This window comes from Tamandua tetradactyla, chromosome 9 (assembly GCF_023851605.1).
Source record: "Tamandua tetradactyla isolate mTamTet1 chromosome 9, mTamTet1.pri, whole genome shotgun sequence".
Classification (NCBI taxonomy): domain Eukaryota; kingdom Metazoa; phylum Chordata; class Mammalia; order Pilosa; family Myrmecophagidae; genus Tamandua; species Tamandua tetradactyla.
The window spans coordinates 15534554-15558044 of NC_135335.1; the positions used below are offsets into that span (position 1 = coordinate 15534554).

A 23491-nucleotide genomic window follows, 5' to 3' on the forward strand; every position below is an offset into this window, starting at 1 on the left:
ATATGTATATGTATATATAAAGTTTTCACTATCACATGGTCACATTATAAAAGCTGTATAGTTATACAGTCATCTTCACGAATCAAGATTACTGGAACACAGTTCAACAGTTTGAGGCACTTCCCTCAGGTGACTCCAATATACTATAAACTAAAAAGGGATGTCTGTATAATGTGTTGGAATAACCTCCAGGATAACCTCTTGACTCTGTTTGAAATCTCTCAGCCACTGAAATTTTTTTTTGTCCCCTTTCTCTCTTCCCCCTTTTGGTCAAGAAGGCTTTCTCAATCCTATGATGCTGGGTTCCAGCTCATCCCTGGAAGTCATGTCCCATGTTGCCAGGGAAATTTACACCCCTGGGAGTCATGTGCCATAAAGAGGAGAGGACAGTGAGTTCATGTGCTGAGCTGGCTTAGAGAAAGGACATATCTGAGTGGCAAAAGAGGTTCTCTGGGGGTGACTCTTAGGCATCATTATAAATAGGCTTACCTTCTTCTTTGCAGGAATGATTTCATAGGGGCAGGCCCCAAGATCAAGGGCTCAGCCTACTGAATTTGTTGTCCCCACTGCTTGCAAGAATATAATTTGCACAGGGATTTCCATAGAGGTCCATCCTGGATATCTTCCAGTTTTCCTGAAAGTCTAAGATATGTGCTATTATTGCCATTTTACAGGTGAAGAACTTGAAGCTCAGAGAGGCAAGAGACTTGATTGAAGTCTCACAGCTTGTAGTTGGTAGCAGCAAGTTTTGGACCTACATTGTAGGTTGTCAAAGACTTCTCTTTCCCCAGATTGCACATTCCCTCACCAAAGGTGGCCCAGGCTTCCCTGCTAGACCTGCTTTCAGTTAAGAGTTGGTCATCCTGGTGGGGACTTCCCATAAAGATTCTGGAGGTCTCACAAATGTATATGATGATGGAGAGTGAGGTGTCTGTGTCGCTTGTTTCAAGGCATAGTTGTTCCCAGCCTCCAGAAACTTCCCCTATTCCATCTCATGATGGTAGCCTCTTCCCTCTTCCACAGCACTTGCACTTGTTTGACGACTTAAGTGATACAGTTGTGTGTGTACAGAAACTGTATGTGTGCGCGCGCACACACACACACACACAGTGTCTCTCCCCTCAGTGTGGGTCTCGAGAAGACCCTGAAGAGAAGCAAATCTCAGCAAAAGCTTGTTGACTTGCCTTCCTGTAGGAAAATTGGGTTTTTGTTTTCCAGTGAGGGTCTCATGGAGACAGCTCTCTGGAGGCTGCTGAGATTCCTAATTGTGTGAAGATGCTTGGTGAAGGGATGTTTTGTCTCAAACTTTAGAAACTGCTAGGTGAATTCAGGCTGTTGGTCTCTGTGGAAACTAGTTCTTTATTCAGCTAAAATTACTTAAATTTCTGTTACATGTCTCATATATGCAAGCACTCAATATACGTGTTAACAAATTAATTAATGACAACTTTTCAGTTTCAACTGAAAGTGACAAAATCTAGTCCTTGCTAAATGAATGAAAAAAATATTAGGAATCTGTCAGCTCATTGAGAGAATACTGGGGAAAATCTTCAGAACCTGCTCTAAGCCAAGGTCTGGCTTGGAAACGATAGAAGCTAGGGCAGCTTTGGGAATCCCCTAGCAGGTCTGTTGGGTGCTACCATTGGCTGACAAGACTCCACATGCTTGAGACTCCTTTCAAAATTCAAATTCTTCAGGGAGCTTGGGTTGTGATTGATGGTCTCCCCAGAATCCTGTGGAAAGGGTGAGGGGTAGTTTCCCAAAGGAAGGTGCTCTGGGCAGACATGTACTCAAAGTATCTACTGTAACAGATACATAAGGCAATGCTGATCCTCTAGGAGTTTGTAGTCAGTGGGCAAAGATAGATAAGTGAATGATTAATAGTGGCCTATGATGGCTGTTATGAAGTTAACACAAAGTGCAGTGGGTACTTAGGGACATTTTTAATTTTGCGTAGTGGAGGTATGCATCAGGGAAGGGGCATAGAGAAGGTTGAGCAAGCTGTATTTTAGAGGCTAGGTAAAATTTTTGCCAGCTAGATGAGGTATTCCAGGAAGAAGTCCTCTGTGATGGTTCAGCGATATGAAAGAATAGTGTATCCAGGAAATGCAAGGCATCCAAGTGCCCAGTCTGGAGAATGTAGTAGAGGGAGAAACATGGATTACATCATATCCTAAAGGGCTCCATGTGCTCTGTTAGGCATTGGGATTTTTAATCCTAGGAAACGAGTTGTTGGATGACTTTAAGTGGCAGACGGACATGATTATTATGGAGGCTGTGTCCTTACAATCAATTTCTTTGAAAGTGGCTATTCAGCTTGGAATGTTCATTGTTCCAGATAAGCCAGAGGGTGAGATGCTGGGGAAGCCATCAAAGAGACACCCCAGATGGCTGGAGAGCCCCACATTTCCATGGGAGTTTCCAGTAACACCATCTTCTGCTATGGATTAGTGGGATCGAAGTGGCTTTCATTGCCCGTGGAGTTTTGAGTGTTTGAGAGTGACGTGTCTTGGCTTTAGAAGGCCACAGGCAACTTTAGGTTGTGAAGAAGCAGATGTAGGTGGATTTATTCCATCACCTCTTCACACCCCTGTAATCAGCTCTCCCATGTGTTTGGATATCTGTGTTGTGCCATGTAGCAGTAGACTGGAGAGAGCATTCAAGAAGAATGCAGGAACAGCCCAGACCTTTGATGCTCGGTAGGAATGGAGTCACTTCCTTTAGATAACCATTTTGTGATTTTGCAGAAGAAGTTGAATGCAATTGAGAAAGCTGGGGTCCTCAGGGTGTGCTGGGGACTGTGGGGGGAGCTTCCCTTTTCCTTATAAACACGAACTCTCTAACAGTCAGCAGCACACAGTACTGTTTCCTTTGCAGTAGGTGGTTTCTGAAAACAGGAAAATCTTTGCTCTTGCTGCGAGGGCTGGGGACTTGGAGGAATTTTGGCTAGAGGCTGTTTTAATATACAGCCCGGGAGGGGTGGGGTGGGTCATGCATTTGAACGGTGTGGAGAAAGTTGTTAGGACCATGGGGTCCAGATCCAAAAGATGGGTTAGAATCTGCCAATCCTTATATCCAGACTATGTGACTTCACCTCCCTAAGTTTTAGGTTCCTCAGCTGGAGTGAGTCATAGTAAAATCACCACCGTCGTTCCTGGTATCACCCAAAGCTAGCATTTGTGGAGTACTTAAATAGGTCAAGTACTATCCTAAAGTGTTTAATATTCATTATCTAATTTATTCCTTAATCATGGGCATTATACAGGTGAGGACACAAGGAGTTGCTTAACTTGCCCATCCTGTCCTCCTCTGAAACAAACTCAGTGAAAGTGGAGGAGCAAGGCTTTACATTCAACTCTGGCACCCGAGTTTGATATATCATAGAGTTGTTGTGAGTTTTAAAGGAGATTATATAGGCAAAAAGCTGAATGTAACTCCTGGTGCTTAGTAAGCATTCAATAGCATTAGCTATTCTCTGTGGCTATTGTGAATAATATAGTTTTTATTCTCACCCTCTTCTTTTCTGTCTCTTACAGAAGCAGCTGACTGAGGATGCCGATACTGATGAGGTTGAGATTGCCATTGACAACACAGCTTTCATGGATGAATTCTTTTCTGAGGTAGGCAACCCTCCTGTGTCTTTTCTGAATGTGCATGAGGAAATTCAACTCCCTTGGTAAAGATCTTTCAAGGTTAGCAAGAGGAAATGCAGTCTTTGGCTGGGGGGACAGGTTGGATTAAGAAATGACCAAGAGATTTTGTTTTTGAGAGAATTTGGATTTTTCCCATCTTATATAAAAAGCAGAGGGTAAATTATATAAAATTAAAGAAATGGGCTTAACATCTTATGCTACATGACTACATTTTAATGATATTTCATGCTTGAAGTACATATTTAAATATAAAATTGACCATGGGTTCAGGCTACCAATGTAAAATCTTGCGGTTTTAGATCTGTGATTCAGATAGACCAGTTGTGTTGTTCCCAAAGATTTTTACAGTTCCTTTAACTTAATTCTATTGGTAATTGAGAAACCAAGAAACCACTAGCTAATTTTTGAAGCTTATCAGGGGCAGAATTGGGACAACCATGCTTGTAGGCTCACATACTCCTTGATAGCTTGCAGGTCCTTATTGGTGTGTTATTGTAGATCATGCGTGGTGGGAAGCTTGTGGGGGGTGGGTTATCATGGACAGAGACACAGGTTCTAGAGCCACATTGCGTTTGAATCTCAGCTGTGCTTCTTAACCACCTGTTGATTTTTGTGCACGCTTCTTAATATGCTGAATCTCAGTTTCCTTATCTGCAAATTGAGTTTGATAATATAATTTCCCCATAGAATTATTATGGGAATTAAATGAGATAGTCTTCATATAGCATTCAGTGTAGAATCTGATATATATACTTAAAAACAAAAACCAATAAAACAAAAATCAGCTCTCACTGTCACTGACATTTCTGCCCTCCACTATGGTTTCTTCGTTGACGTTTTTTTTATTTCTCTGCAAAGAAGGCGGGGGTATCATGTTCATTTTGCAGGGAGAATGTGGTAGCATCCTCTCTTCTGGATTGCAGATGTGGGAAAGTAGTCCTCTAGCTCTGTTCCAAGTGTAGTGGACTGGGGCTTGATGGTTCATTTCCATTCCTCTGTTAGAGTCATAAATGGTTTTAACAGCAAACTTGAGCATGTACTGACCTGATTGGGAAGTTGGCTGTAAATGCTCTAAGGTTCCCACTCATTCATGGGTGGCTCTTTCCTTTTGGTCAAGGAGTCGAGATCAAACAATACTTGAGTTTTGTGAGTCTAGTGTTGGTCTAGTTATGGACTGGGGAAAGAAAATGTCTTTCTCTTCAAAGGTAGTTTGGGAGGTGGTAATGTAGGGGGATGTTTGAAGCCTCTGTAGTTTTTCCCTCCGATCTTGCCTTGGACAACCAGTTGCATTAAAGAGTTTCTTTCCTAAAATAAAGCTGTACAATAACAATTTCCAGTAACTACTCTACTACTTCGTTTAAACCAATTAGAGGGCCCCCAACAGGCAGTATTCCTTCAGGTAGGAAGATGGCAGACTTTGGCGTCCGAGAGGTGGATTTGAGTCCATTATCAACCTCTTATGACCTTGGTCACGTTACTTAACCTGCTTGAACTTTAATTTCCTCCTCTAGAAGTTGAGAATGTTGGTACTTACATTCCAGGCTGCTATGGGAACTGCATCAGAACATATTTGTGAAAGCATTATCTAAGCAGAACAGTGCTGCATGGGTGGTAGTTATTTTGAAAGAGGCCCTATGGGGATTAGCAAGACTTCTAGTGATGTTTCTTATCACTTTCTCTTTGTTAAATGCTTTATGATCATTTAGAAGTAGGGGGAAACCCCAAACCCTATCATATTTAAAGTAGAAAAGGGGGGGAGCATAGCAAGGGATGGCCTTTGAAATAAAATTCCAGATCTAGCACTTAGAGCTGTGTGATCTTGGGCACTGTGTTCTCTCAGAACCAACAGGAGAGATCTGTAAATACGAGATTTATAAAGGTGTCCCACTCAACTATGGGAATGGAAGAGTATAACATCCCTAGGGCAGGCTGTGAGGCTGGCTGCTCCCATGAAGGGTCTGGACGAACTCCACAGGACAGGCTCGCTGGCTGAAGAAGCAGTGAAAGAGTCTCTCTTCTCCTTTAAGAGCTTTCAATTGATGGGATTATCTCATTGACAGCAAGGCGCCTTAGTAGATCACAGATGTTATCAGCCACAGATGCAGTCAACTGACTACTGATTTAATACACCAGCCTTCCAGTTGATAGCCTTGCAGCAACGATCAAGCCAGGGCTTGCCTGACCAGACAACTGGGCCAAGCTGACACCAGAACCTAAACATCACAACCACATTCTTTAACCTCTCTAAGTCTCAGGATTTTATCTGTGAAAGGGGGAGAAAAATATTCACCTTGCAGATTTACTGAAGATGAAAGGAAATAGCACTTGAGAAGTGCTTAGTGTGGGGTTAAGTAAATGTTACCTTCCTTCCTTCTCATTTGTTAGAGCACAGGGAGGATAAAAGTTGGTGGTGGGGGTGGGTGGGTGTTGGGCAGTAGCAAGAGAGGTAGTCATGGAAAGAGTGTGCAGCCTCTGGGATCCCCACAGACCTGTATCTAAATTGCAGCTCTACCCCTAATCAACGGTTATAACTTTGGAAAAGTTGTTTCATCTAAATCCCCAAGTTCCTCTAGAACACAAATAGTGATATTATCTTTTGTTTTCTAAATGTAAAAAAAGAAAACATGTGGATGCACTTAGCACAGCACCTGGCATATAGAAAATGTGTCTTCAGTAAGATTTTAGTTCTCATCACCATTGTGTCCTTGCATGTATTTGTGAACAAGTAGACCATAAACTTTCTTATAGAATTTGATCTGGAATCACCCTTGAAAGTGAGATGAAGTATATTCCATGTAGTGAGGATTTGGGGAAACTAGGAGGTTTCCCTCTTCATGTGGCTGGGGAACAAGCCCAGGAGACCCTATAGGATATAGCTAAATAAATCTGTTGGAGAGGCCTGGGTGATAAAACTTGCCTTTTGGACTGGTTCCAGCAGGCCACCCCAGGTTGTTTGCAGAGGACCGAGAATGCAAATTACAGCTTGGTCAGAGACGCGTTTGCCCCTGGCTCTTGCTCTGCAAGGTGCAGATAGAGTCACAGGACCAGGGTGTTTTCACAATGTGCATTGCACTGTAAAACTCAAATGCCTTCTTGAGTGTCTCGGTTTAGAGAAAAGAGTTGGCCCTTGGGTTTGTCAGGCCACCTAGGCTGATAAAGCCAGAGCCTGGTAAATGATAAACCCCAGATTTTTGTTGTTGCCTGCATTTTCTGTGTCTGTTTACTCAGTTTGCAGGAGCAAAGTTTCAGAGGAAATGGACAGAAACATCAGAAGTTTATTCTTCTATATTCATCTATCAATCCTAAACACATGAGTGCTTACTGTCTTCTACATGCATTAGGTTCTGGGGATACAACATCCTATGTGACAAAGGTCTTTGTTTCCTTATCTGGTGAGGGTGATAGAAATCTTACACAAAGTATATGATAATTGAAGTATGTGCAAGATGCTATGGGAACACAGAAGATTAAAATTCTTCCTGGAGGGAGTGAGAAGGGAAGGTGAGGGAAGGCTACAGTGATTCTTAACTTGACTTTGCATGTTGGAATCACCTGGAGAACCTTTTGCACATGCACCGGTTTTATTCTAAAAGACTGGAATGGGTCAGGCTTTTGGACATTTAGAAAGCTTTCCAGACAGTTCTGTTAGTTGCCAAAGCTATGAACTATTGCAAAGTGATGGGGAACCTTTTTATTTTGTTTTGTTTTTGCAGATTTTCTTGAGATGTATTCATGTGCCATATATTTCATCCAAAGTATATTATCAGTGTCTCACAGTATCATCACCTAATTGTGTAGTCATCGTCATACTCAATTTTAGATCCTTTCATTGCTCCAAAGAAAGAAAATAGCAGATAAACACACAAAAAGAAACCCAGAGCACCCCATATCCCTTATCCTTCCCTTTTGCTGACCCCTAGTATTGGTGTGGTACACCTGTTACTGCTGATGAAAGGATATTAAGGTATTACTGTAAACCATAGTCCAAGGTTTGGAACAGGTAGTTTTACCCCATATCACACTCTGTTAGAAACTCTTTGTACAAGTGTTGTACTTTTGTAGCAGTTCATGCAAGAACTTATTTATATTTACAGTGTTAATTGGTGACATACATGACTTTAAGCAATATCTTTCAACCAAAGTCAGCTATAATATGGTACTATTACTTATAGTCCCAATAATGAGCTACCCTCATCTGGATTTTAAGCAAGGAATGAATGGGATATGAGTGTGTTTTAGAAAAATCATCCTAAGGGCAGCTTGCAGGGGTGGAGGGGAGATGGTGGGCAAAAACTAGAAGAAGAAAGACCAGCAAGTTGGATGATGCCACAGCTCATAGGAAAAAGGATGAGAGTTCTGACCTGCATCTGTAAACCTGAAAGTAGCATGACATGTCATTCAGGGATGCTTTTGATTAACTGCGGCTTAAGTACTAAACATAGTAGTTATTTTAATTTATAAAGCTGCCAGAATGCAATATACCAGAAATGGAATGGCTTTTAAAAAGGGAATTTATTAAGTTGCAAATTTACAGTTCTAAGGCCATAAAAATGTCCAAGGCACCAACAAGAGGTTACCTCCACTAAAGAAAAGCTGATGCTGTCCAGACCCCTCTGTCAGCTGGGAAGGCACCTGGCTGGCATCTGCTGGAGTCTTTGGCTTCTCGACACCTCTGTCAGCTGGGAGGGCACATGGTGACATCTGCTAGCTTTCTCTCCCAGCTTCTTAAATGCCTTCCCTGGAGGTGTTTTCCTCCCGCATCTCCAAAGGTCTCTGGCTCACAGTATCATCACCTAGTTGTGCAGTCATCTTGTGGTCTCTTGTTGGTTCTCAGCTTTTTCCAAAATGGTTCCCTCTTAAAGGGCTCCAATAAGCAACCCCACCTTGAATGGGTGGAGACACATCTCCATGGAAACCATCTAATCAAAAGTTACCGCCCACAAGTGTGTGGGTCACGTCTCCATGGAAACAATATAAAAGATCCCACTCAGCAATATCGAATGAAGATTAAAGAACATGGCTTTTCTGGGGTACATAATAGCTTCACACCGGCACAGTATTTATTTCACATATGAAGAAGTCTGGAGTTAGGGACTTCAGTATAGTCTATTACAGTGACTCACAGGTGCTTGGGTCAGCATCTGCATGATCCTCTTGGCTTTTCACTTAAGATTGAGAGATGGTCTGTTTTAGTAATCTGTGTGTGGAGCAATCACCCCAATACTTGGTGGTGTAAAACAACAATTTTATTATACTGAAGGACTTTGAGGGGGATAGATTATTTATGGGGCCTCAGCTGGAAAGATTTGAACAGCTAGAAGCTGGAATCTTATGGAAATGTCTTTACTCAAAAGTCTGGTGGCTGGGCTGGGGTGACTCAGGAAAGCTCAGCAGAGACTGTCAATGAAAGCACCTTGTGGAAGCTTGGGCTTCCCACAGCCTAGCAGAGTCAGGGTAGTAGGACTTGATACATGGAGGGTCAGGGCTCCAGAAGCAAGGGAGCCAGGTACAGAAGTCACACACACCTGTCACGTCCACCTTACTCTTGTAGATGTATGCATAAGCCCCCAGATTTAAGAGAGCAGCACATAGATCCCACCTCTCAGTGGATAAGGCTTTAAAGAATTCCCTGCAATGTTTTAAAAACATCAGAGTCCCAGCTTAGGCTGTCACACAGTCTCCCAAGCAGTAAGGAAGGAGGCAGGCAGAAAAATCCCAAATTCCTTGTATTAGGGAGGAAAACTACCCAGAGTCTCCAAGTTGATTTCCCCCTATGGCCCTTTGGCCAGTTCTGGGTCACCTGGTCATGACCACCCTTAGCTGGAAGGGAGACCAGGAAAGTGAGCATTTAGTAGAGGGACAGATTGCCAGGATTGCTACAGAACCAATCATGACTTATTCTCTGGGAACATTACTGTCCGAAGAAAATCAGTATTCTGTTGATAAGAAAGAAAGGGAAGGGACCCAGGGGATAGCTATTTGTTGGATCAGTTAAAAGTGTCACAGATGGCTGTGGGAGATGCAAAAGGTTTTCTGTGGGCAAATAAGTTTGAGAATGTTCCCTTTTCTTTACCTGTCTTGGATATTGAAAATGCATGTTAATTTATCAAAGGCTTTGAGCAGTCCTGAAATAAAAAAACCTGCCTTAACTTCACTACCCCAGCATTGATTTTTTTTCACAGAACCCTTTCTGACATGTGTAAGTTCTATTAACAAGGATGAATGAACACTTTGGAAAATGCTATTATGAAGTTTTCTTTTCCGGGTCTGCTTTTAAAAAAACAAATCTGCAAGACCATCTGGCAGCAATGTATGAAGTGTGCTTGTCTTCTGAAGTTACTTCATTCGTTCATTTGATAAGCTTTTATTGATTGACCACTACATGCTCAGCAGATTGGTGGTTACCAAGTATTCTCAGATGAATGAGGCACAGTTCCAGCCCTTAAGGAGCTCTGAGTTAGGATTGAGAGAGGTGAGAATGGGTGGGATATGGGCAAAGTTCTGCAGAGTCTTGGAGGGTGGAACAACTACAAAGGTGGTGGGCCTGGGAAGGTGAGAAGTCTGAAAGCTTAGGGATTTGTTAGGTAGGCCTGAATTTTTGTTCAAACCGAGAACCTCAAAGTAAATATAGCTTGGAACTCTAGACATTAAATCAAATCTAGCAGGTTAGATACTTAAAACAAAATTCCTTCTTTTAGTAGAATTTCAGAAGACAAGGACCTACTAGTTCAGCTGGCAGATTCTGCATTTCTGGGCTTTTTTTTCAGTAGGGCAGGTAAGAATCCAGTTATTTGTCTATTTGCTCTCAGGTCCCTTCACTGCATTTCCCAGGTACTTCTGCCAACTGGCTTTTGGTATGTTTGAACACGGGGAGGCCTTGGCAGAAGATGCAAGGAGGAAGAAAGAGACCATGGTTTTTCTTCTCTCTCCTTATTATGACTCTGAGATCATTCATTTTTTTTTCATTCATAAACGGAAAGTTAAAACACTAGTTCCAGTCTTGATAAAACTCTTTAGGAACTTGATTTCTCTTGCTTGGTTTGCTTCTCCCTCCATTTTCATCAATGTTGTTGTTTTTTTCAATGTAAGGAAGAAAACAAACTGAAGAAAACTTGACTGAGATGCTTTGCTATGATGATTATTTTATACTGTCTTATTTTGGGGGGAAAAGTAAAGGTATATAAATTGTAAAAAGGAGAAGTAATTTATTTTACCCTTAACCCATTACTTTTTTCACTGTGAAGGGGTGCTACATACATTTTCAATAAATAAATATGCAGGAATTAATGCCTAACTAGAGGCACAAGATACTTGTGAGTTGAGGGGAGGCAAAAACTAATTTCTAAGCCAAATGGATAAAGCTTTTTGCTTAGCCTTCAACTCTACCCCATGGCAGTCCCTCAGTTCTCCAAAGTAGTATTCTTTTTCTGCTTTCTGTTGTCTAATTAGATTCTATTGACTGATTAGGTCCAGAGGGAAGAGGCCATGTGTTGAAGATAACTCTCTAATTTTTAGTTAGATGATGATGATTAGTATAATATGGTAATTATAATTGTTTTCATGAGGCTGGCATCCAATATGAAAGGTGGTTGACTTGCTCTCTCCTTCCTTGGATTTCCTTTGATGACATTACAGAGAGTTTGGTTAATGTTATGATTTCCGTGAAGATTAAGTATGATGTGCTTTGTAAAGGCACAGCATAGTACCTGTCATATAATAAATGAGCAATAGTTGTTGGCTCTTTGTTTTAATCATTATCATCACTTAACATTTATTGAGCATGTACCTTGTGTTAAGCTTTTGATACATCTTCTCTCATCTAATCCTCACAAAAATTCTTTGAAGTGAAAACTATGGTAAGCTCCATTTCTTGGATAAGAGAACTTGGGCTCAGAGAAGGTAAGTGGCTTGTTCAATATCATAAAGCTACTACATGTTAAAGATGAAATTTGAACCCAGTCTGCCTCTAAATTTTTCTTAAATCCTTTACTGTCTGGATTCTCATATTATCGACAGATCATATCTGTGTGGGTTTTATATTATTTTTGCAACTGTCACAAAAGTTTTAAATTATTTCAAAATAAAAAGTAAAAAAAATATTTAAAAAGTAATATACCTTAAGAAGGTGTTCTAGTTTGCTAGCTGCCAGAATGCAATATGCCAGAACTAGTATGGCTTTTAAAAAGGGAAATTTAACAAGTTGCTACTTTACAGTTCTAAGTCCGATAAAATGTCTCAGTTAAAGCTAGTCTATAAAAATGTCCAAACTAAGGCACTAACACCAACCTTGAGTAAGGTTACCATCACTCAGGGAAGACAAATGAAGTTCAGGGTTTCTCTCTCAACTGGAAAGGCATATGGCGGACATGGTGATGTCTGCTAGCTTTCTCTCCAGGCCTCTTGTTTCATGAAGCTCTCCTGGGGCTGTATCCCTTCTTCATCTCTAAAGGTCTCTGGTTGCGTGGGCTCTGGCTTTCAACATTCTGAAGCTTTCTCCAAAATTCTTCCTCTTTTAAAGGATTCCAGTAAACTCATCAAGACCCACCTGGAATGGGTGGAGTCACATCTCCCTCCATTCAAAAGTTCATACCCACAATTGGGTGAGTCACATCTTCCGTGGGGATAACCTAATCAGGTTTCCAACCTACATTATTGAATAGGGATTAAGAGAAACAATTGTTCCCACAAGATTGATCAGGTTTAAAATATGGCTTTTCTAGAGTACATAAATCCTTTCAAACCAGCACAGAAGGCATTGGAAATGTTTTAGCTACAGATGTGGCATGGTGATATAAAAATAATCTCTTAGATTGGGTCACTTGGTCAGCACCATTTCTTGAGTGCTCGTGTAAAGAGCTCTCTTTGGGGAGCTGTGGTTAGAGAACAAAGAAATAGGGTATATGAGCTCTTTGAAAGGAGACTGAACTGATCTCATTAAACACTGAACTAAACATGCACATTAATGTGATGCAGGCTGAATAAGATTGAGGAGCCTGCCGTAGGTGGTTCTGCCCCTTTACTTAGTTCAGGGAACAGAGTTTGACATCTAGCAGATGCCTGGGTTCAAACCTTGGTTTTGTCTCTTTCTGCAGTGTGGCCTCTAGTAAGTTCCTCTACCTCTTTGAGCCTCAGTGTTCTCATGTATAAGTAGAATAGAGTGATGGCAACTTCACGGAGTATGGCAAACAACCTAGTACCACTTCTGATATGTTAAATCAATTTTGGCTCATAATTATATTATTGTACAGGGTAATGTCAATCTACTTAAAATAACAGACCCCGAACAAATGCTGGGACAAATAGTCATTGAGCTTTTCGATTCAACACATGTAGATTTCCTACTAGGTCCTCTGCACCTATGATTCTTTGGTCATTTGGCAAATGTACAAAAGGAAATCACATGTAGCTACCATCATGAAATACCCAGAAGTCACCTTTGAGGAAAACCAGCAGCTCTGAGAAAAAAGAAAGACACGATGTCCAAAGAATAAAGCTCTGTGATTGGCCAGTTGCCCATCCTGTAGTCCTAATGATAAAAGAGGTTCAATCATTATTTGGTGAACTAGCATGCTATGAAATCAGCATTCCTGAAAGACCTCCGAATGGTGATGTTGCTGAAGACAGAGAAAAGAGGGCAGCTAGGATGGGTGCAGGATGGGTGGGGGTGACGGCAGAGGGAACACACTCGCTAAGCCTGTCAAGACCTCCAGGCAGGTTGAGAATGGAAAGTCCATGACCCAGTTCTCCAGTCCAGTAGAGCCAGATGGGCAGCTACTGCCCAGTCTCCAAATGCCAGCAGTCTCATCCTAGAAACCTCTTGTCTTCTGTCTTTCTACCATTGACCAACCTTTGGGTCAGGATATCTTGAGTATATGAAATATTTCAGAAGAGATTTTCAAAGACACACAATCCATAGGCCTTAAATGTGTTAAACTCACTTAAAAATGTATAATGTATTTCAATCTTGAAAGGTTTTTTTTCAGTCTTCTAAAACAGTGTAACTCCTTTGGCAAGACAGTCATATGTTGGAAAATGGGACCATGGTGTGATGCAATGATGTTTTATGAGTTTGATGTGAGAGACAAAGGGGGAAGGGAAAGTCAAGGTGGCAATTCCAGAGACCCAAGGGCCAGACTCTGAAGTGGCTTTACCTCCAGAGATGGCCAGCATTCACAGGCAGTAATATGGGTCCTTTCTGTGGTTGAATAGACTTAGTATTCTGCTGAAAGTGAAACAGCATGGAGAATTAAAAAATTTAGTCTTAGAGTTAATGGAAAAACCATCCCAGTTGGAATCTGGTGAGAACTGTTTGAGTTCTGCTTCTACCATCAGCTATATGACTTGTGATCTTTCTAACCTTTAGTTTCCTCATTTGACTAATGGTACTGATAGCAGTCCTGTGGATTTCTGCAAGAAATAAATCAGATACATATATGAAGTTTGTTCTGCAAACTTTTAAAATGTTTCACGAATATTTGGATATGTATATCTATCTGTGTATGTACTTATGCTCTGATGATAGGAGTACATTGATTTTTTTTTATATCTTTAAGCAAGTGCTACTACTCTCAAACTATGACACATCAAAACAATATATTTTAAGAGGAGCAAGTCATTTGTGGCAAAAATACTGATTTGAAGGTTAGAAGAATTCATGTTTTATTTCTGCTTTCTGTGTAAATTGGAGAGCTATGCTCAGATTTTTAAGAACAGGAGAATCACTTACTGGAAGACAGGGATGCTGAACGCTGGGTATACATTGAGCTGTATTTTCATTGCATCTCAGATGTTACAATCCTATGTATGATATTTTACCAGATTTCTGTTTAATTGTTCCACTGTTGACATTCTGCCCTCGTTTTGGAAATAAGTCAGATAAACACTGTGAATGTTGAGGTCTCTTCTGTTTGTGCACTAGAACCCTGCCAAAGCGCTGGGAGTGAAGAGGGTGTTGACAGCTCTTTCTGTGCTTATGCCTCCTGGAACAATGTCTTGTGATGGTGTGTTCTCTGGGAATGAAGAGCTGCTGAAAATACTTTATGATACACACCTTGTTCCATCAGGAACCTTAAGGATGTGCAGAGACTGGTCCATTTGGAGCTTCTGAGTCCTGATTTTTTTAGGGAGTCAGTTAGTGAGAACAACATAGTTTGCCTCCTGAGATGGAGACATGGCTTAGTCTCTCTCTCTTTCTCTCTTCTTTCATGCTCTCTGTTTCTCTCATTTTCCTCTCATTCATAGCTCTTTGTTTCTTACTCTCCAAGTTGGTTCTCTCCCTTTTACTTCTTTCTTTTTTTTTTTCTTCCTTCCTTTCCCCACCCTCCCTCCCACACTCTCTTATGTTCTCATGCTGGGGATGGAGGTGGAGGTTAAAGGGTCTGTCTGATAAGGTGACCTGACCCTTCCTTGTGATTATCTTGTTTGAACTTTCCAAGATCTTCTAGACTGGCCTGTATGCTCCCATTCAAGGTTGGTAGATGTATTCCTCTCAGAGAGAAATGAGTATGGATTTCAGTGATGGCTCTGTTGAGATTAGTTTATTTGATTATGGAAAGGGTGCTCGCTGGGCAGCACAAGGATTTTTAGACATCATCTTTTTCTGCAAACCCAGAATGTGGGTCATTTTCACTAGGGAGCTGGGCTCAACATTTATCTCAGTCGTGGACACGTTCTTCCTCTCTGATGACAAAGATTATTCTCTTTCTGATTATAGATTGAGGAAACTCGGCTCAACATTGACAAGATCTCTGAGCATGTGGAAGAGGCCAAGAAACTGTACAGCATCATTCTCTCTGCACCCATTCCAGAGCCAAGTGAGTGTTTGCTCAGGACTGAGTCACCCAATGATAACCCTTTGCCCTGGGGCTAAGCCAGTCTTGTTTCCCTCTCCTCTATGAACAGGTGGGGAGAGAGCACATTATATTACATTAATGTACACACCATTTCACCTCCCCATCTCCTTTTTGTCTTCTCTAAGCTCACAATGCTCAGCTATAAGTTAGCTCTTTTCTTCCTGGTCCCACTCAGACCATTTAGCTAACCTTTCGACTTCTTAGCTAGTCCCTTTCATGACTGCCAGTGACTCTCACTACTTTTCACACATCCCATGCTCTGTCCCATTGCTGTGCCTTTGCTTATGTTGTTTCTCCTACCTGAAATGCTTTTCTCATTTGCCTTTCCACATCCTACTCATCCTTCTAGACCCAGGTCAGGTCTCTCTCTCTCTCTCTCTCTTTTTTTTTTTCCCCATGGAGTGTCCCAGGGGAACACTCATCCCTCAACCCTCATGGTAAACAAGAAAGTTTCTTCTAAAAGCAAAGTTCTCAAAACTTTGTGTGCTGGAGAATTACTTGGAAAGTCTTATGAAGAAGAGGTACCAGGACTCCAAACTTGGAGGTCTCAGATCAGGTGCTTGGAGAATGCCTTTTAGAAATAAACTCCCTGTGTGGGTCAAATGGCTGATGTCTGTGAAGCACCCTTGGAGAATCCATGTTCTAGAGTACAGGTGCTTGAGAAAGTTCCCCACCTCCTGTGGTGACTGCAGTGACTCACAGAGCAGTTAGTCCTTTCTTTTCTTACTGGTTCTACCTGCCTTTCTTTACTCAGAAACCAAGGATGACCTAGAGCAGCTCACGGCTGAGATCAAGAAAAGGGCCAACAGTGTCCGGAACAAGCTGAAGAGTAAGAAGTAACAACCTAGTCCCACCTCCAGCTCTCTTGCAGCCCCAGGGTCCAACTCTTCCTGACACTCTCATGATGGATGTGACTCCACTTCTTCCGTCTTTGCTTATGCTTGGGACACAGTCCCTTGAATGACCTATTCTAGCCCCAGAAATTTACCTTTCCTTGAATCCAGACTGTAGTTGAAAGAGTCCAGGATTGAGAGTTTGGACTTGGGAATTAAATTCGATAGTTTGTACTATTTGAATTAGTCTATTGAGTAGTTGTGTAATTTGGTTGCTTGACTTTTCTCTCACTGGTCCCTAGGCTCCCCAGCATTTGAACAGTTATTTTATAGATGCAAGATATTTTATTCGGCCTAGAGACATAGCTTGGTGGCCCCGGCATTTCCCTCTCCCATCAACTCCCAGTTTAGAGTTCAGTGAATAGAAGACTCAATTCTCATGGGGAGCCAAAAGGTTTTTTTAGTTCCGTGGGGGATAGTTTTCACTCTTACCCATTGTATTTGGTGAATTCATGCCATCATTCAGAGCAGTGCTTATTTCTTCCCACAAAACAAATCACAGTACCTGTTCTTATGGGTGCAGAGGTAGAAGGTTTTTAGTAGCAGCATCCAATCATAATAACAATTTTCGTGTGCCTGCACCATGCTAAGCACTTTATGTGCATTCTCATTTAGTCTCTTTGGAATCATGAGGGAAGTACTGCTATTTACTCCATTTTACAGATGAAAGAACTGGAACTCTAGGAGAGGTTAAAGCTTCCCCATAGTCACACAGTTAGTAAGTGGCATGGCAAGGATTTGAGCCTAAGATTTTTCAAAGACCTGGTGAGAGTAAAGATTGTGGAATGAAGCCCACCTGTGAGTTGACCTTATGAGCTTGCAGTATCTGTTATTACATCTGCACAGGCTGGGTGTGTAAGAATGAAAAAGCAGGTTTGCATTGCACGGTGTATTTCTTAGAAGAGAGGAGCAAGTGTGTAGCTAGACTAACACTTCTGTCCTCTGAAGGCATGGAAAGGCATATTGAAGAAGATGAGGTCCGGTCGTCGGCAGACCTTCGGATACGGAAATCCCAGGTTAGCCTTTCCCTGATCTAAAAATCATCTTTTTTGGGTTTCCAATTATTTTGGTTGTTGTTTAGCTACGGAGTCTTTTTTTTTTAATACAATTTTTATTTGGAACTCAACGTAAAGAATTAGTAAAGGGGAGCTGCCCAGATTGGAGCTGGGGTATGGGCTGGAGTTTAGCTTGTGAGGTTCCCCCTCTCACACTCTCCTTCTCAAAGGAGACTTCAGAAGAACTAATGCTCCTCAGAGCACAGCCTGAACCCTGATTTAGTATGCCCCCCTTGTTTTACAGATAAGGAAATTAATATCTTCTCTCTCTAAAGATTTTAAGCCATTAGGTGTTCAGTTTGGAGCTAGGTACTTGGGGGGTCATCAAAGATAGATTCTTATCCTTAAAGCCTGCCATGATATTGAAGAGGTAGAAGGGAATGATTACACAGAGCCCAGTAGGGGAATAGTGTCAGAAGGCATAAAATCAAATGCATGGTGCTCTTAGTATTAAAAGATCTCCAAAAGAATTGTGGGGAGCCAGAGGAGGCTGGGCTTTGGATGGTGTAAGAGTCACAACACAGATGGCTCAGGCTAGATTTCCTCTTTCTAAGAGCCTTGGGGCCAGGAGCCTGTGTGTGAGTGTGTTTCTGTCTGTGCGTGTGTCTGTGTCTGTGTCTGTGTGTCTGTGTGGTGGGAGGCAGGGGTGAGAGGCAAATAATAGAGAGAATAGCCTGTTTGCCTATTTGTTTTGAGATAGCGGGTCGTTGAATTTTTCGTAGGTCACATGTCACATTCCACAGACCTAGCAATTTAGATATCATCAAGTTGCTGACGGGCATTTACTTCATCACGTTGCTGATGGGCATTTACTTCAGGCTGCAGTTACTCGAAAGATAACCTGATAGCCTTCTGGATCAGAATGGGGAAGAGACAAGAGGCAGGTAGATCCCTAGTTAGGTTTCTGCACTGATTTTTCTGTCTGAATTTGCATGGTGGTCATGAGATTAGGAAAATGTATCCATTTTGGTGATTTTACCAAGGAAAAATCAGTAGGGCTTGATGCTGAGAGGTGGACAAGAAATAAAAACTCGTATGAAGATTTGAACAATCTTATGTCTCTTGAAAGAATGCATTTAGCTATAAGCAAGAAAAGTTGGGGAGAGCTGTTAGACCAAGAATTCAAGGCCATGTGGCACATATTGGATGTGGGAAAGAAGTCTGGCAGCTTTAGAAAGCAAGCCAAGGGTGATGCCAGGAAAACGCGAATAATCCATGTGGACATAGGACTTTTAGATTCTCTCTCCTTTGGCCTCACAAATTACCACGTGAGGTCAGCAGGGCAGATAAACAGATACTGGGAATATGCCTTGGAAAGGTCATCAGACTCTCCCAATGGAAGAAAACTAGGAAGTCAAAAAGTTGAGTCTTCTACCTGGTCTTTTGGTTCCCAGGCCCTTGCTGCCAGAGACTGGGCGATGTGCTGTTGGGTAAAGGGTTCTCCAGCAGTCATGGACATCCTCCCTCCTCTACTTCCCTCCCAGGGACTCACTGCATTTTACGTTGTTCCAACAGCACTCTGTCCTCTCCCGGAAGTTCGTGGAGGTGATGACTAAATACAATGAGGCTCAGGTGGACTTCCGTGAACGCAGCAAAGGGCGAATCCAGCGGCAGCTTGAAATTAGTATGTGTTCAAAGTTTGGTCTGTGTCCCTCCATCCTTGCCACCAGCGTGGTTGTCCATCCCAAGCTAAGAGAGCTGGGGAGAGCTTGTGGCTTCTGCATCATATTTCATGCCCAAGCCCAGAACAGACCTTGGAGCTCTGGCACACTCTGGCTGCTGTGCCTTAGGCTGAAAAGTGGTACAGTGTTTATCAAGCCCAGATAATTTTTTCTTGTGGGATCCAGCTGCAGGAGGTATACCTGCCAAACAGTTGCTCTCCTGTGGACCCATTAGCTCTTTTTGCAGTCTGTCTCACAGCCAAGAATATCTATGAAATAAAAGGTGTGGTACTATGAGGAATTAAAGAAATTAATAAAGCTGTGTCCTTAAGGAATTTAGTTACGTGGAAAGCACGGCTCTGCAGGTTGGAATGCACTTCAAGTGAGTGAAACTGTACAGAGGATGTTGTCAGGCAAAAGCAAAAGCAAGTGTGTGTAGGAGTGGCAGGTTGGCCAGGACCTGGAAAAAAGGTGTGTTTAGAGTAGCAGTAAAAGGTTAGGGTGGGGCGGTGTGATGGTAGCTAAGTGGCAGAATTCTCGCCTGCCATGCCAAGAGACCTAGGTTCAATTCCCGGTGCCTGCCCATGCAGAAGAAAAAAATAAGAAGTTAGAGTGGACTGAGGGAGCTTTAATGCAGGAACTGGCATGTCATCCTAAGGGCTTTAGACTCTGGCACAGTGGATGGGGCTTGTAAACTTTTTGACCTGGGAGGAATGTAATGAGATTTGGGCTTTGGAGGTTGCTTGTTGATAGTGTTAAGGATGGATGGAGAAATCAGAAGAAAGATGAGTTAGGAAGCTATTGGGGGAGTGTGTAAAGGCCATGGTGTTTATGGCAAAGTTATTTTATTTCTCATTTTCAGGGAACTTTGGAAAAGGTAGGTTGGTCTTGTGTTTGACGCTCTACCTTTTTATCACTAAAGCTGGCAAGAAGACAACAGATGAGGAGCTGGAGGAGATGTTGGAGAGTGGAAACCCTGCCATCTTCACTTCTGGGGTGAGTGATTTGGATAGACCCTTGTCACCCCTATCACAGAGAAGAGAGACCTCTCTGGAGTGCCATGTGGTTGAGCAAGTGAAGGCTGAGCTACAGTTCCGAGCAGGTCTTTACCGAAGGGGTGGCTGATGGTCTGTGCTTGACCTTTTGCAGATCATTGACTCCCAGATTTCCAGGCAAGCCCTGAGCGAGATAGAGGGGCGGCACAAGGACATTGTGAGGCTGGAGAGCAGCATCAAGGAGCTCCACGACATGTTTATGGACATTGCCATGCTGGTGGAGAATCAGGTACCGCCAGGTCCCAGGGTAGGGAGGGAGAAGGGGAGAGCTCAGGTTCTCCTGAGACCAGCGAGGAGGGGAATGACCATGAATCCCGGAAACCAAGTGAGGTGGGGAAGAAGCATTGGAAATTGGCATAATGGAGTAACGGAATTCTAGTATCCCAGGGAGAGGTGTGTATTCTTACCAAATGCTGACACTTTGCAGCATCTCAGTCTTGTCACACTTGCCTTTCCCTTTGACCACGCAGTTATTTCTAAAGTGGGGTTTGATATGCTCTGTCAAGCACTTACTTCCCTCTGGCTGCTGGACCTCTGTCCAGTGAGGTCTGAAAACCATCTCCTGATATGAACTATTTTACTGTTGACATTGAGAACAGGTGTTCTTTTTCCCAGTTCACAGTGAAAACTGGGACTTAGCAGACACTTCTGTTTTTCCCTCCTGTCTGTGTTTTTCTAAAATTTTTGGCACTTCTTTTTGCTAAGGAGCAAGAAGCAGACAACAAAATGAATGAAGAAATAGAAGAATAATATTTACAGAAAAACTTGGAACGCTCATGGCGTTTAGTTTGTCAGCTTGTTTGTCCTTTGGCAAACTTGCTCAGGGATTTAGTTCTATAGTGACTGCATATGGTGTAAGTTTCATGTAGTTGGATGGTTCCTAGTTCTTATGATGTAGTTAAATATGCCACGGTGTCATGGTGTTGTGCCACTGTCACCCTGAACTTCCATCTGCTCTGCCACTTGGATAGGATTGAAAACTGCTTCCTTAGTGGAAGAACCTCTTTCCCAGTGGTGTTTGATATCATTCCCTGTTCAGGGCCTATCCACTTCTGGCCTGTGAAACCATTTCTCAAATCCTCCATCCTTCCTCTTCTTTTCCCCTCCACTGCCTTGCCGAGGAACTTGTTTGAGATTCAAGTGATGGTAAGTGCATTTCTCCGCCTACAGATTGTTGTTGAGTGATGGGTTTGGGTTGAGGAAGGTCTAGGTAGTTCTAGGTAGGTGGAGCCAGTTCCAATTTTTAGGTGCTCAGAAGTTAGCTGAAGGAGTGACCAAAATCCCCTCTCAGGAAGTAATAGCTGGGAAATGGTTGGGACTCTTATTAAGAGATCCCTGCCTGGAGGGGAAGATAATAACAGAACAAAATAGCTTGGGTAAACCCAACTTCTGTCACTTAAAGGGAGTGTCTCTTATAGAAAGCAAATGTTGCCACCCTCGAATATTTATTGACCACCTACTATGTGCCAGGCGCTATTCTACAGTAGTGAACAAAATCGGTTGAGGCCTGAATGAGCTTGGTTCAGGTCTGAATGACCAAGCAGAGGCCAGCATCCTGGCGATGCTCTAAGAACATCAGATATTCTTATTTTGATTCCTCTTCCCATACTTAAATAAGAAAGGTTTGGGGGTGGGGGTGGGTGGGGCATCCTTCAGAATATGTGTGAAATTACCAGGCACCTGGATGGTATTCTTCAATTGTCATCACTGTGCCTGGTAGAGAAAAGTAATTCAGTGACTGTTTTTTGAAGGAGTAACTATACCAAGAAGTGGGGAAACTACAGGTAGTCACAGGGAAAATTTGAGTGTGGCCATGGGGATGCTTCTGGAAGGCTGCACTTCATGGTTTCTGGGTGCTCCCCTTGGCACTGAAGATTATACTGAAGAGAATGCCATCCTTGGATTAGCTGGGACCCTCGTGTGGTGGGTTTTGTTGGGTCTCACCGTGTTGGTTCTTTGCAGGGTGAAATGTTAGATAACATAGAATTGAATGTTATGCACACCGTGGACCATGTGGAGAAGGCACGGGATGAGACAAAGAAAGCTGTGAAGTACCAGAGTCAGGCTCGGAAGGTGAGGCTGCCCACTGCCTTCAGAGAAGAAAGTACATTTTGCTTGCTGTCTCTTGCTCTTTCTGTCTTCCTTCTCTGTATCTCTGTTTTCTGCTGTGACCGACCCTTGCATCTGGGGAAAGGGCGCCATGATTGACCGTATTGAGAACAACATGGACCAATCAGTGGGCTTCGTGGAGCGGGCTGTGGCCGATACCAAAAAGGCTGTCAAGTATCAGAGTGAAGCTCGGAGGGTGAGCCCTGTAGTTGCCGCCTCCTCTCTCTGGTCCTCCCCAGCTGTGTGCCTTTGAGCCCATGACTTCCCTCTCTTTCCTGGCCTCATCCAAACCCCACAGCGAGACTAGCTGCCCTTCCTTTCCAGGTGTGCCTTGTATGGATCTGGCTTATGTGGCTATGGACCCAAGAACCCCCACCAGAAGGTCAGAAGGTAGCAGCTCTGTAGAACAAATGCATGGCCCAGATGTTGCTGCTAATCTTCTGCCCATAAACTCAGGAACCCTTCAAATGTTACACTTGATTCTTCTGTTCTTTAGAGACTTTTTCTTGATTGTCTCCTAAAAGGGCCTGTCTTCTCTTCAACTCTTTTTCTTTGCCATGTACCCAGTAAGTAATTGGCTCCAGGCCACCTGTAAGTATTGGAGCTGGGATTCAAATCCAGATCCCAATCATGGTCTTTCTACCACCACTTTGCCCACCTTTATAGTGTTCCTGTTGCTTAAAGATTTTGAAGTTTGTCTACTCATTAACAGGGAATCCAGCTCTGATGGTTTCTGCTTTATTGGGCTGTTCTTTGACACTTCCTCTTGGGTTCTGATACTTTTGCTTTCCAGTTCATTGTTTCTCTTCCAACTTTAGCTGCTGCTTATGCAGGGATTTAGGAAGCTGGGAAGTTATTTTACATGGTGAATTCAGGCTGGTTGACAACAGTATCATAACTGGGCTTTTTGATATTCAATCAGTATCCTAAAATACAGGTAGGCGTGTACTTTAGGGGAGAAATGGACAGAAGTGTGAAATTAGAACTATAAGAAACGTCTCTGCATCCCTCTTGAAAGGGAAAAATGAGTCATTTTATATCTTGGCCAATTGCTACTCTGAGATGCCTTGATAGTTGCTCTTACTGTGCCTGTCCACATATATAAGACTTCAGGATGAGCTGACAGCTGGTAGATGCTCCATCTTTCCATCGGCTGCATTGCTAGCCAAGAAGTAATTTAAGAAATGTAAAATATAATATGTCTTAATGTGGA

At 42.6% G+C, this 23491-nt stretch overlaps 1 protein-coding gene across 2 annotated transcripts in view; it reads left to right on the plus strand.

The window, feature by feature from the left end:
- STX3 (syntaxin 3) overlaps positions 1–23491 on the plus strand; it is a 42445-nt gene that overhangs the window by 13627 nt on the left and 5327 nt on the right. The window contains exons 2-9 of one of the 2 annotated variants that reach the window (XM_077116125.1): positions 3537–3620; positions 15367–15466; positions 16260–16334; positions 17347–17414; positions 18969–19077; positions 20037–20110; positions 20264–20398; positions 22132–22242. In XM_077116125.1, the coding sequence (XP_076972240.1) occupies positions 3537–3620; positions 15367–15466; positions 16260–16334; positions 17347–17414; positions 18969–19077; positions 20037–20110; positions 20264–20398; positions 22132–22242 (756 nt within the window). Of the gene's footprint in view, positions 1–3536; positions 3621–15366; positions 15467–16259; positions 16335–17346; positions 17415–18968; positions 19078–20036; positions 20111–20263; positions 20399–22131; positions 22243–22363; positions 22475–23491 lie in introns of both variants that reach the window. The other variant, XM_077116126.1, reaches the window with a different exon arrangement.